Source organism: Lagenorhynchus albirostris, chromosome 5, assembly GCF_949774975.1.
Source record: "Lagenorhynchus albirostris chromosome 5, mLagAlb1.1, whole genome shotgun sequence".
In the NCBI taxonomy this organism is placed as follows: Eukaryota; Metazoa; Chordata; class Mammalia; order Artiodactyla; family Delphinidae; genus Lagenorhynchus; species Lagenorhynchus albirostris.
Window position 1 is genome coordinate 134,368,373 of NC_083099.1, and position 14,895 is coordinate 134,383,267.

General features: G+C 38.3%; 1 protein-coding gene across 3 annotated transcripts in view; it reads left to right on the top strand.

The window, feature by feature from the left end:
- ITSN1 (intersectin 1) overlaps positions 1–14,895 on the top strand; it is a 230,390-nt gene that overhangs the window by 105,197 nt on the left and 110,298 nt on the right. For all 3 annotated transcript variants that reach the window (XM_060150881.1, XM_060150879.1, XM_060150880.1), the window contains exons 13-16: positions 1,200–1,349; positions 1,436–1,576; positions 9,434–9,521; positions 9,656–9,795. In XM_060150881.1, the coding sequence (XP_060006864.1) occupies positions 1,200–1,349; positions 1,436–1,576; positions 9,434–9,521; positions 9,656–9,795 (519 nt within the window). The remainder of the gene's footprint in view (positions 1–1,199; positions 1,350–1,435; positions 1,577–9,433; positions 9,522–9,655; positions 9,796–14,895) is intronic.

The window sequence follows — 14,895 nt, forward strand, 5'->3', positions numbered from 1 at the left end:
GTTGTGGCACACGGGCTCAGTAGTTGTGGCTCGCGTGCTCTAGAGTGCAGACTCAGTAGTTGTGGTGCATGGGCTTAGTTGCTCCATGGCATGTGGAGTCCTCCTGGACCAGGGCTCGAACCTGTGTCCCCTGCATTGGCAGGTGGATTCTTAACCACTGCGCCACCAGGGAAGTCCTAGTATATTGTTACAGAAGCAATGACATGATTCTCTTGTGTGGATAAAATGTATTTTAAAGATGGGGGATTTGTCTTTATAAAAAAATAATACTTTGGTTTCATCTCCTGATGATTGCTTCAGAAAACTTGTAGCTATAAGCTCCCTTTCATTCGGGCAGACACACACAGATACTAACAGGATTTTCATTTCCAGGATGACAACCAAAAGGTAGACAGCCTTTCCTTCTTCAGTGTTTTAAAAAAAAAAAGTATTTTAGAGTGTTTATTCAAGATTATTTAATTGACATTTACCATGTGCCAGGCATTGATAGTCCCTGGAGATATGGTGATAAACAGGAACTCCACCTGTCCTCCAGGCCCTTACAGTGTAGTTGGAGCACAGGTATGTAAGAAGCAATTACAATACGATAAAGAGTGCCAGGTGCTCCCACAGTTACTCTGCCTAGCAGCCATCAGAGTCAGCGTTGAAGAGAGCTGACATTGCCAGAGAAATTACAGAACCTTCTGTGCTAAAAAGGAAATGAATGATTAGGGAGATGGGGGTTACAGACTTTTAAAGCTTGAGACAAATAATAATCTCTCATGTGACAGAAGAAATAATAATTACTTGTTTGATGGAAGAAAGCTTTTTTTGTTTTGTTTTTTGTTCTGGGGTTTTTGGCTTGATTTTACTAGATTAATTTTCCTTGTTTTTTATGAGTCCGTAAATAAGGAAGAGCAGCTTATTTTAGCACACCAAGCATCCTTAGCAGCGTAAAGAATTGAATGTCAGTGGTGAAACAATCCAGTCTGTTCTCAGCTCATGTAAATATAATAGCCTTTCTCAATATTCTCTGTTTTCCCATAGAAGGAATATTATATTTGTATAAAATTTTTCTGCTATATTAAAATAAAAATTTCTTGTAATGTTTAATAATATTTCACCCCTAAAAGAAAAGACTTACTAGATGTAATGCTTACTAAGAGACCTTGAAGAGTGTAAGAACTGAAGAATTAATAAATCGTCTGTGTATGTCATAGGCTGCAAAACGGGAGCTTGAAAGGCAACGACAGCTTGAATGGGAACGGAATCGAAGACAAGAACTATTAAATCAAAGAAACAAAGAACAAGAGGACATAGTTGTGCTGAAAGCAAAGAAAAAGACTTTGGAATTTGAATTAGAAGCTCTAGTGAGTAGTTTGATTATGCTTTGGGAATCTACTTACATTGAACCATTAAAATGCTAATAATTCTTATTATTTTTCATTTGTTAAAGAATGATAAGAAGCATCAACTGGAAGGAAAACTTCAAGATATCAGATGTCGATTGACAACCCAAAGGCAAGAAATTGAGAGCACAAACAAATCTAGAGAGTTGAGAATTGCTGAAATCACCCACCTACAGCAACAATTACAGGTGAGAAAATATGTCCCTTAAAAGCTTTTTGGCTTACATGCCTTTCTCTGATTCATCTCATTCATTTATTCACTCAACAAACATCAAGCATCTAATAGGCACTGGGAAGCCAAGATGAAGTAGATAAGGTCGTTGCCTGAAAATAGGTTGTCTAGTAACTCAGCACACTTGCGGAGACTGCTACATGCCAGCTCAATGCAAGCTCTGGTAAGCACTGAGGATCCAGCAGTGGACAGCAGAGACAGGAACCCCGCCCTCACAGAGCTTACCTTCTGTTTGCAGGGGAGACAAGCACTAATAAAATAACAAGTATGTACTCTATTAGAAGATGAAAAGTTGCTCTGGAGAGCAAGTAGGGAAGAGAGTCCCCAGTAGTAAGGAGAGCTGTGATTTTGAGTAATGTGGTCAGGACAGGCCTCTCTCTGAACATGCTTTTTGAGCAAAGACTTGAAAGAGATGAGTGGCTGAGCCATGTGAATATCTGGCAGAGCAAGTTATAGGTAGGGAAACAATAGTGCAGAAGACCTGAGGCTGTAGCTGGTCTCTGGGATGCCAGTTACAGCAAGGAGACCACTATGGTTGGAGCAAGTGGGGGCTGGATCACACAGGGCCTATAGTCCATTCATGGGACTTTGGCTTTACCGTGATGAGCACAATAAAGAAGTGCAGTTAAGTATATTAGGGGGAGTTCCAGAAATGTATGTATACACAACAGTTGGAGACAGTGGAGTACTCTAAGCAGTTCTGCTTTCATTTTATTACCTATACAACCTTGACCACCAAGTTGTTACAGTATCACCTGGTTTGGTTTCAAGTGTTGAGCTAGGGGGCATCAAATTCATGTAGATATTGTTCTGCATATCATCATGAAATATGATCAGTTTTGAGCATTGTGACTTTTTTTTTGTAAGTCGTTTTAAAACCTCTGTGTTCTCAGAGACGTTTTCTTTCTTTCTTTTTATTTATTTATTTAGGCTGCGTTGGGTCTTTGTTGCTGCACGCGGGCTTGCTCTAGTTACGGCGAGCGGGAGCTACTCTTCATTGCGGTGCTCAGGCTTCTCATTGGGTGGCTTCTCTTGTTGCGGAGCACAGGCTTTAGGCATGCGGGCTCAGTTGCTGTGGCTCATGGGCTGTAGAGCGCAGGCTCAGTAGTTGTGGCGCACGGGCTTAGTTGCTCCACAGCATGTGGGATCATCCCGGACCAGGGCTCGAACCTGTGTCCCCTGCATTGGCAGGTGGATTCTTAACCACTGCCCCACCGGGGAAGTCCCTTGAACATTGTGACTTTTATTTCAGCTTCTTCCTCTCTGCATGCTTTTTTTGAGATTTATCCGTATTGTTGACTGCATCAGTTGTTTGTTCCTTTTCATCACTGAGTAGTATTTCCTTATTTATCCCCTCACCTGTTGAGGGACATGTAGGTTTTTTTCCAGCTTGGGACTGTTTTTTTTTTTAATTTATTTTTGGCTGCGTTGGGTCTTCATCGCTGTGCGCAGGCCTTCTCTAGCTGCAGCGAGCAGGGGCTACTCTTTGTTGCAGTGTGCGGGCTTCTCATTGCAGTGGCTTCTCGTTGCGGAGCACGGGCTCTAGGCGCGCGGGCTCAGTAGTTGTGGCTCGCGGGCTCTAGAGCGCAGGCTCAGTAGTTGTGGTGCAAGGGCTCAGTTGCTCTGCGGCATGTGGGATCTTCCCAGACCAGGGATCAAACCCGTGTCCCCTGCACCAGCAGGCAGATTCCTAACCACTGTGCCACCAGGGAAGTCCCTGGTTTGGGACTTTTATGAATAAAGCTGCAATGAGTATTTACTTATACATCTTTATGTGGAAATGTGTTTTATTTCTCTTGGTTAAATTTTAGGAGTGGAATTACTATGTCATGTAAGTATGTGCTTAACCCTATCAGGAACTATCAAATTGTTTGCAAAGTGGTTGTACCATTTTACATTCTCACCAGGAGTGTATGAGTCCTTCAGTTGTTCCTCATTCTTGTCAACACTTGGTATTGCCATTATTTTTAATTTTAACATCTCTGGTGGATGTGTAACAATATCTCATTTGGCTTTAATTTGCATTTTCCTGAAGGCTAATGATGTTGGTCATTGTTTCATATGTGTATTAGTGTGCATCTTCTTCTGTGTGTCTTTTGTGAAAAAATCTTTAGCTCATTTTTTAGTAGGTTGTTTAGCATATTATCAAAGTTCTTTATATATTCTCATAAGAAATCCGTTTTTAAAAAAATATTTATTTATTTGGTTGTGCCGGATCTTAGTTGTGTCAGGCAGGCTCCTTAGTTGCAGCTCACAGGCTCCTTAATTGTGGCTCACTGGCTCCTTAGTTGCGGCACGTGTGCTCCTTAGTTGTGGCAGGAGGGCTCCTTAGTTGCAGCTTGCCGGCTCCTTAGTTGTGGCATGCAAACTCTTAGTTGCGGCATGCATGTGGGATCTAGTTCCCTGACCAGGGATTGAACCTGGGCCCTCTGCATTAGGGACGTGGAATCTTAACCACTGTGCCACCAGGGAAGTCCCAGAAGTCCTTTGTCAGATAGATGTTTTGCAAACATTTTCGCCCAGTCTGTGGCTTACCTTTTCATTTTTGTAATGGTGTTCTTTAAAGGGCAGACGTGTTTAATTTTGGGAAAGTTCAATTTATTCATTTTTTTCTTTTATGGTTTATACTTTCCGTGTTCGATGCAAGAAATCTTTGACTATCCCAAGATTGCAGATATTTTCTCTTATCTTTTCTTCCAGAAGTTTTACCCTTTTATATTACATGTTTAGGTCTGTGATCCATTTCAGGTTGGTTTTTACTTAAGTGTAAGGTAAGGGGTGAGGTTCGTTTTTTTCCATACCAACACCCAGTTGTTCTACCAACATTTATTAAAAACACTGTCCTTTTCCCCCATTGAATTGCCTTGGTAGCTTGTTGATAATCAATTAACCACATTTGTAAAAAATCTTTTCTAGATTCTCTTCTGTTCCTTTGATCTATGTCTATCCTTTCACCAGTATTTCACTCTGTTGATAATTTTAGTTTTATAATAATTTTTGAAATCAGGTAGTGTGAGTTCTTCAATATTTTTCTTTTTAAAATTATTTTGGCTATTTTAGGTCCTTTACATTTCCACAGAAGCTTTTAAAATCATCATGTCAGTTTTTACAAAAGTTCTTAGAGTTTTTATTGGAATTCCATTGAATTTATAGATCAGTATGGGAAGAATTGACATCTTAACAATACTGAGTCTTAATAGTATATCTCTTAATTTTATTTGGGTTGTTACAAGTTTCTTACAGCAGTGTTTTGTAGTTTTCAGTGTACAAGTCTTGTACATATTTTGTAAAGTTTAGCCCTAATTTCAAGGTTTTTGATGCTATTGTGTATTACATATTTTAATTTCAATTTACAGTTGTTTGATGCCATTATATAGAACCAGAATTCATTTTCATATATTGACATTATATGTGTGATATTGCCTAACTCATTTATTAGTTCTAATAGCTTTATTGTAGCTTCCTTAGAATTTCTACATGCATAAACATTGTGAATAAGGATAACTTTATTTCTTCTTTTTCTTTTTTTTTTTTAATATTTACTTATTCATTTGGTTGCGCCAGGTCTTAGTTGTGGCAAGGTCTTAGTTGTGGCAGGCGGGCTTCTCAATTGTGGCATGCGAACTCTTAGTTGTGGCATGCATGTGGGTTCTAGTTCCCTGACTAGGGGTTGAACCCGGGCCCCCTGCATTGGGAGCATGGAGTCTTCACCACTGTGCCACCATAACTTTTTTTTTTCCAATCTATACACCTTTTATTTCTTTTTTTGTCTTAACTGCGTTGATTACAACCTCTAGTACTATGTTGAATAGAAGTGGTGAGAGTCTTGTTCTTGATCTTAGGAGCAAAGCATTGCTCTCACCATGAAGTATGATGTTAACTGTAGGGTTTTTTTTGATTGATGCCCTTTTTTTTTTTTGCGGTACACGGGCCTCTCATTGTTGTGGCCTCTCCCATTGTGGAGCACAGGCTCCGAAAGCGCAGGCTCAGCGGCCATGGCTCACGGGCCCAGCCGCTCCGCGGCATGTGGGATCTTCCCGGACCGGGGCACGAACCCGTGTCCCCTGCATCAGCAGGCGGACTCTCAACCACTGCGCCACCAGGGAAGCCCTGATTGATGCCCTTTTTAGGGTGAGGGACTTCCCTTTTTTTCCTTGTTTGCTGACAGTTTTTATCATGAATGGGTGTTGAATTGGGTCATATTCTTTTTTCCTGCATTTACTGAGATGTTTATGTGGTTTTTTTCTCCTTTATTTTGTTAATATGGTGATATTTGAATGTTAAACCAACCTTCCATTCTTGGGGTAAACTGCACTTGGTCATGGTGTATTATTGTTTAACAAACATTTTGCTGGATTCAACTTGCTGTTATTAGGGGTCTCTATTGAAATTCTTGAAGGATATTAGTTTATTGATTTCTCATAATGTCCTTGTCTAGCTTTGGTATCAGGGTAATAAATAAGAAACTAAGCTGTAGGGTATTCTTTTAGTTTCTAAAAATATATGATGGTAGTCTTTCCTTGATATCTGTGGGGGCACTGGTTCCAAGTTGCCTGGGGATACCAAAATCTGTGGGTGCTCCAAGGCCTTTATGTAAAACCGATAGTACAGTAGTTCTTCCATATTGGCATATTTGAATTGAAATTCGATCCTAGGCTGGTTGAATCCAGATATGGTGGACTGACTGTAGTGGTAGCTACCATTTATCCAAAGCCTGGCATGTGCCAGTGTGCTCATGCTAAGACCTTAATGTGGATATTTAATAGAGTCCCACAGTAATCTGGTAAGGGCACTATCATTACTCTCATGTTATACGTGAGAAAGTGAAGATTCGAGAAGGGAACATTCTAGAATCAGTTTCTGGCATTCAGTTTCTAGCTGGGAAATAGGAATCCAAATTCGAATCCAGATCTATGTGACTTCAAGACTTTACATCCAACCTCAACCTTGACACTACACTGCCTTCCTAGCTAACCCCATCAGCTTGTCTCTTAAAATCCTGTATATTTCTATAAAACTTTCTCTCACCCCCTGGAATAGCTATCTGGTTCCAGTATCAGATCAGTTGGTCCAAATGTGCAGATTAAAGGATTCGGGAGGCTGATTGCACTATGCCATTTTAATATAAGGGACTTGAGCAATCTCAGATTTTGCTCTTGAGAGGATCCTGGAACCAATCCCCCATGGATACTGAGGGTTAACTGTGTTTCTTCCTTAAATTTTTGGTGGCATTCACTAGTGAAGCCTTCTGGGTCTGGAGTCTTGTTTGTGGTAGAACTTCTAATTGCAAAATTTATTCAATAGATATTGACACAAGGCTATTCCAGTTTTCTATTTGTTCTCTGGTCTGTTTTGATAATTTTGTATCTTGCAATGAATTTGAACATTTCATCTAAGTTAACAAATTTATTTGTATAAAATTGTTTATAATATTATCTTATTATTCTTGGCAAGTCTGTAGTATCTGTAGTGATTTTACTTCTTTCATTCCTGATATTGGGAATTTGTATCTTTTCTCTCCCACTCCAATTCCTCCTCTCCTTCTTCCTTCTCTCCCTCCCCTTTCTCCTTCTCTTCCTCCTCTCCCTTCCCCTCTTCCTCCTTTACTCCATCAATCTAGCTAGGAGCATATTGGGTTTATTGATTGGTTTTTTTAAAAACGGTTTTGATTTTATAGATTTTTTTTTTTCTCTGTGGTGTGTCTGTTTTCTATTTCATTGACTTAGGCTTCTTATTATTTCCTTCCATCTCTTTATTTTGGGTTTGATTTGCTTTTTTCTAGCCTCGTAAAGAGGAAGCTTAAATTATTGAGTTTGGATCTTTCTTCATTTCTGATAATGTATAACATTTTAAGCTATATAATTCCTTCAAAGCATTGTCATAGCCATATGAATATGTTGTATTTTTAAATCCACTCAATTCAAAACCTTTTTTAAAATTTCCTTTGTCATTTCTTTGATGGATTATTTAGAATTATGCTGTTTAGTTTCCAAATGCTCGGATTTTTTTTCCATTTGTCTTATTGATTTCTGATTTATTTATGATATGATCTGTGAACATACTCTGTATGATTTTAACCCTTTTAAGTTTATTGAGACTTATGTTATGGCCCAGCATTTGATCTGTCTTGGTGAATATTCCATGTGCACTTGTAAAGAATGTGTACTCTGTTGAAGTTGGGTAGGGTGTCCTGTAAATGTCAGTCGATCAAGTTGTTTCATGATGTCGTTCATGTCTTCTGTGTCCTTACTGATTATCACTGAAGTCCTAATCAATTTGAGATATTAAGATATGACGTATAATGTAAACAGTATCAGAAGTTCACTGCTAGAAATTGTTTGAAAATACTTTAAAATGCATGCACCTTTTAAAAGTGTATTCTTTTCTGTGGTAACTGTTTTTCTGTGTCTTTCATTAACTATTTATGAGAAGTTTCATAAAACATTCCGTTGAAAATTTAGAAGTGAAGGCCATGTGTTTATTATCTCACTGAATGCTCTGTGTCCAAACATATTTTTATTATTTAAGATTGATGCTTAGTATATTGTTATTGATAATAAAATACCAATCAAGTTTCCTGAAAAAGTAGTGAAGTTAAAAATAATACATGGTTTGAAGAAAGGCAGGTACATAGTAGGCCGTGAGAAATCTGTTTCCTTTCTTTACAGTAATTAGCAAATTCTTGCTCTGCAAATGAGTCAGGTAGCCCTTCATATTGGTTTGACCTATTTTTGAAACTCAGGTAGTCCATTTAAAAGTAACGTTTAAATAAATGAAACAATCTGAGTGATCTGAGCCAGGCTTCATCTTGATCCTTCATTGTTTGTCCTGGTTCAGGAAAGAATCTTTGGGATTGGGTAAGAGGCCTTGCCTTAATTTAGCAAGGAGAACAAGAGGAGAAGCTTAGTTGGCTATGCTTTTTTGGGAAAATGATCGACTTTTGTATTGTTTTGTTCAAATTTTGGGGGATGGGGGGTATATGTGTTTGTGTGGATTATTCATATGAAAAGATGCTACCAAATCCTCTCCATTGAACTGTATCTACTGTTCAGACATATAGTACACAAAGATTTATTACACACAAGCCAGTCTATATCTAAAGGTGGTTGTTCCAGAAAGGGACTGGTTCTTAGCCTCTAGTGAAAATTTTTAATTGACATTTTAATTTTTTCAAACCAAAAGTTAATATACAGAGATTTTTTTCTCAAATCAGAGTAAAAATAAAAGTCAAATATTCCTTAATAAAGCCTGGAAAATCTGTCCTTTTCCTAAAATGTGTAGAAACTATATTGAATAATTTCAGCTGAACTTAGGCAAATACAATTGCTTGTCAAGTCACCCATGAAAACTCCAAATAGGCTTGTACAATGTGGTTTAGCTTTTATCTATGTCAGTTAAAAAATAGTTGGTTCAAGATTTTTGTGTAGCTGTTTAAAATTGTGCCTCTATCCTGAGTGTTGGACAAACATATATGGCAGCTAAGATTCTAATTGTTAAAAGTCCTTTTTTGATTTCTGTTTCCAACTTCAGGTGTATGGTAATCCAGTTCAACCCTATTAAGGCTCAAAGTTCAGGACAGAACAGTTCCTGTTTAAACTACTGAGTCAGTTTGCAAACAGCAGGGTCACTGCATTTGCATTTGATCCCAGTGCAATTGAGAGATCATTGCTTTCCATTTTCTCTGCTGAGTTGTGAAACCACCCTGACAGTTTCACTGTAGAGGATTCAGGTTGAGATTAGGAGAGTCTTTGAGGGATGAGGAAACATGGTGGTTTTCTCCATCATTCATTGCTGTGTTCTCTTTCTCTCCTAGGAGTCTCAGCAAATGCTTGGAAGACTTATTCCAGAAAAACAGATACTCAATGACCAATTAAAACAAGTTCAGCAGAACAGTTTGCACAGTAGGTGTTTTATAAAAGTTGACTTTTTCCCTTTTTACTGGCAATAATTTTCTTAATTGAAATGAGAACGTTAAAAACCATTTTTCCTCACTGCCAGTTTGTTTTTCTTATCTTGCGATGTTTTTCTAAAACAGGAGATTCACTTCTTACACTCAAAAGAGCCTTAGAAGCAAAAGAACTAGCTCGGCAGCAGCTACGAGACCAACTGGATGAAGTGGAGAAAGAAACTAGATCAAAACTACAGGAGATTGATATTTTCAATAATCAGCTGAAGGTAACTATTCTGTGTGTGCCTACATGTATGTCTTACTTTTTAATTTCTCTAACTGGCCAGATGATTAGCTGATATTTGATCCCAGGCAGAAAAATTTATTAGGCTGGTTTGTCAGCCTTCATGAAAGCCTTCACATTTATGGATAAACATTAAACAATCTAAGTTGAATTATTCTCCTTTAAAATATAAAAATGAATGTGGCATCTCTAAATTAGGGCTGAGTGAATGGCCCCAACATGACATCTGTCTTTTACCTGAATTACATTTTTACACATCTTCATCCTTTTGTATGTAGAGAACTACATCAAGTTGAATTTCCAAAAGCTAGGCTCCAAAAGCTTCATCTTTCTTATGTTCTTTGAAGACTACTGAAAAGGAACTGTTGTCTCTTTTAAAACTAAGAATTTTTCTTACCTTCAAGATTGTACTTGAATATAAGTCTTTATTTTGTCACCTCACATTTTAAAATATTATTGTTTAATGGAGTAATTGCTTTTGTCTTTGTGGCAGAAGTGGTGTATGGTTTTGTCATATTTACACAGTAAAACTCAGGAAAATGCCAAAGCTCTTAGGGAATGTAAAAGTAGTTAGATCACAGCCTTTTTCTGATTTGGTGCTTTTGATTTAACTTTAGAACTTTATCATCTTAAGAATGATTATTATCTTGTAATAAAATATCTTGGAGTGCAAACAGCTCATTTCCTATCAATAACAATCATATACTGTAGATTTAAGTAGATATTGGCATTTTTAATCAGTTATGTTCTTATAAAAAGTTGGATTTTACACTTGTTTTTCTCAAATATTTTCTTTTTCCAACCTAAAATCCTTTATACTTGATTCTGACCAATTTAGCTTTTGACACTAGGAAAAAGTTAAAATCCTATTCTTCATTAGTAGAAATAGAAAAACAAATTAGAAAGCATATTTGAGATTTTTAGTTGACTTTTGAATTGTGATTCTAGGCCAAATTGTCTAGACATTTGAGTTTGAAGTATTTGTACTGTTTTTTCAGAGTAATAAGTAATAAACTTTTCTCAATTATACAATTCCAGGAAAGTGATCTTAGGGGAAATATTATTTGAGTAAACTTAGTGTTTGGGGGTTTTTTTTGCTTTCATGCTTACACAGAATATGTATTTGTGTACATGTGTGTATGTACTATATATTTTTTTCTATATTCGTACACATATGATTGTGTCACATGTAAGTATTGGAAGTACAGCTATCAGTTCTCCTTCTCTAGAATAAGTACAGTAGAAACATGTTAACTCTCTTATGACTTGTCACTATTTCAAGCAAAAGGAATATGGCACTAGTGCAAGCTTGTAGTCCTTTTTATTTTTTATTTTTATTTTTTGTGGTACGCGGGCCTCTCACTGTTGTGGCCTCTCCCGTTGTGGAGCACAGGCTCTGGACGCGCAGGCTCAGCGGCCGTGGCTTATGGGCCCAGCCGCTTCACGGCATGTGGGATCTTCCCGGCCCAGGGCACGAACCCGTGTCCCCTGCATTGGCAGGCAGACTCTCAACCACTGCGCCACCAGGGAAGCCCTTGTAGTCCTTTTTAATAGTCTCTTGGATTATAAACTGTTAAGTATTCAGGTATCTTCTGAACCCAGGCAGTACTCTAGATTTCTGCCTTAATCTTAAGATTCCTTCCTATAGAAGTTCGACCCAAAACAAGGTTCACACATTTTAGAAAATAATACTCTGATGAATTCCCTGGCGGTCCAGTGCTTAAGACTCGGCGCTCTCACTGCCAGGGGCCCAGGTTCGATCCCTGGTTGGGAAACTAAGATCCCACAAGCTGCAGTGTGGCAAGAAAGAAAGAGAGAGAGAGAGAGAGAGAGAGAGAGAGAGAGAGAGAGAGAGAGAGAGAGGGAAAGAGAGAGAAAGGGAGGGAGGAAGGAAGGAAGGGGGAAGGGGTATTCTGGTGGATTATTTTTTTCTTTTTTTGGTTGCACTGGGTCTTAGTTCTGGCAGGTGGACTCCTTAGTTGTGGCTCCAGGGCTCCTTAGTTGCAACATGCAAACTCTTAGTTGTGGCATGCATGTAGGATCTTGTTCCCTGACCAGGGATCGAACCCAGGTCCCCTGCATTGGGAAGCACAGAGTCTTATCCACTGCACCACCCGGGAAGTGTCCCTGGTGGGTGATTTTTGATAACGCCTCGATGACTTACACATTATTTTGGCTGTATTTCGGCTATTGGATTACTGTTGTCATTGCTATAGAGAACACTCTTAAAATGTGGTGTTTGTCACTGTTACTGTGTTTAGTTGACTAATGCTGCCTTCAGTATCAGAGAGTTGCTTATACAAAGGCTAATTTTTTAGCCCTTTATTCCACTAGCCCCTTTTCCAAATATACTTATTTTTAAAATAAGAAAATTCCTTTCTGTTGTAATTTTTATTTTAGTTTTCCATTATTACTTTAAATTTAAGTCAATGTGGAGAGTAAAAAACAAAATCACAAGCCAGTATGTAGCTATATTGTTTTGTTATTTAAAACTCATTTGGAGGACTTAGTGACTATATTATGTTACCTGACGGATATTATTTCTATTATTCCTCTCAAACCTGGTGAGACCAAAGCAGAAACAGTTACATTGAAGAATCAAAAGATTTATAATTTGATTGAGACAACTCAGAGGCAGATTTAAGTATCCATTGAGTATCTCCTGCCAATTTTTCTTTGTTGTAGTGACCTTGGAGAATATGAAGCTTTTTTTTTTCTGACTTTAGAGCATATATTCACTAGCAGCTGTAGTTTCTTGTGATGGACCAAGAGAGCCACATTCTGACCCTTTGGGATTTCTTCCATGTCTCCCTTGATACAGCAGTGCCTTTACAGCATCTTCACTAATGATGCAAAAATTACTTCTACCTTGCTGACAGTGAAACAGTTCAACTGCCCAGTCATTCCACACATCGAATTTGATGGTGTGAATTTGCTCCATCCTAAACCTTCCTCTCCTAAAAGGAAACCAGCCTGGAGAGTAGAAAAAAGAAATTCGGACTTAGTATTGTTTTATATTCGTATAGAGTATTCATCTAGAGAAAGAAAGTTTAATTCACTCATTATCAACTAATATGGTGACACTGGAGAAATACCTTATGGAGTGCAAAGATTTAAAATTAGTTGATTGGAACATTAAACCTATATTCAATGGCTGGCTCCGTAAATGAGGGTTCCGTTTAGCAAAATCCAACTCTCATAGTTCCTTTGATACAAAACCGCTTACAATAAGCCATTCACTTCTTTTGATGCACACTCAAGGTCATGTCCAGTTCCTTAGGGATAAGGTCATGGGAACAATAGCACCCTGCTTTAGCCCAGATTCTTAAGCATAAGACTGGGATTGGGAAGTATAATTATATTTAGTTTCTTGAATGAGAAAGAGTTTAGGTATGCTTTTTCCTTTTTTTTTTTTTTTTTTTTTTTTTTTGCGGTACGCGGACCTCTCACTGTTGTGGCTTCTCCGGACGCGCAGGCTCAGCGGCCATGGCTCACGGGCCCAGCCGCTCCGTGGCATGTGGGATCTTCCCGGACCAGGGCACGAACCTGTGTCCCCTGCATCGGCAGGCAGACTCTCAACCACTGCGCCACCAGGGAAGCCCTTATTCTTTTTTAATATGCAGTCTGGATTAGTTCTGTCTACCAGGCGTCTAGTTGAGATTCATTCTTTTGAGAATCTCTCCTTTTTTCTTCAAACAAGAACTGCACTTACGCCTCCTAATTCAATATCTGATAACCAATGATGGAAATAACTCAAGGCATTAATTAAAGAGGAAAACAATTACTTTTGCAGTTAGATTAACAGGTATTTGTTTCATATTGGTAGCAACCCACTGAAAATATAAAGCATACTTCAGTTCTGGGGACGTGTTATTCAGGGCTGTGGAACATAAGGTCTCTAGAATCTTGGACCTTTACATTTCTATCTGATATCATGGAAATTGAGGACTCTTTTTCTCCTTTTAGAAAAGGCTATTTTTCCATGCATTTTGGTAGATATCTTCCTTATAGATACAATATTTATGTTTTCCAAAATTGATCCCAAGACATAAGTGTCTTTCTAATTTATCACCCAAAGCGAAGAATTACTTAAAAAAGGAAACAGAGGGAATAAACTTGGCTTTTGTAGATCTAGCAAAAAGGGGGGAAATGATAGCACTCTGATATTGAAGCTTTTGTGCTCAAATTCCCAATTGATAGATTTTGTATTTTTACTGCCTTTTGTGTGAACAGTAAATTTTTGATGATCTAATGAAAAATTTAACCATGGAATAGTTGATTTTGTTAGTAATTATTGCCAGGATGAATTAACCCTTCTTGAAGTAGCTTTAATTCAGTGGACCAAATTTGTTTATCAAATTTTCTGCTTTTAAAATGTGTTATATATGCAGCAAATATTTCTCATGCCAAGGAATAAAAAGTCTTCTCATGTTCATGGCCTAGAAACATCAATTTAAAATTATTGATTATTGGGACTTCCCTGGTGGTACAGTGGTTAAGAGTCCGCCTGCCAATGCAGGGGACATGGGTTTGAGCCCTGGTCCGGGAAGATCCCACATACCACAGAGCAACTAAGCCCATGTGCCACAACTACTGAACCTGTACTCTAGAGCCCACGAGCCACAGCTATTGAGTCTGTGTGCCACAACTACTGAAGCCTGCGCACCTAGAGCCCATGCTCCGCAACAAGAGAAGCCTGCGCACCGCATCAAAGAGAAGCCCCCGCTCGCCGCAACTAGAGAAAGCCCGCATGCAGCAACGAAGACCCAACGCAGCCAAAAATAAAAATAAATAAATTTATTAAAAAAATAAAATTATCACTTATCTATGACTTTTCTCTTTTTACCTTGTTTTACAGGAAAATTAAAGCTCTCGACATTTTTTGGAGAATCTGTCTACCTTTTAGGCACATAGAATCATTCTGATAGTTATTTTTCTTATATACAGTGCTTAGCTATAGGTGTAAAATTGTGGCTCTAACAAGTGTCAAATACCATTACCAGTAGGGACTTTTTAGACAGCGGCGTTTGACTGCTTGCCTTTGGCAATGTTAGTAGTTACTGTAACAGTTTTCCTTGGCCCT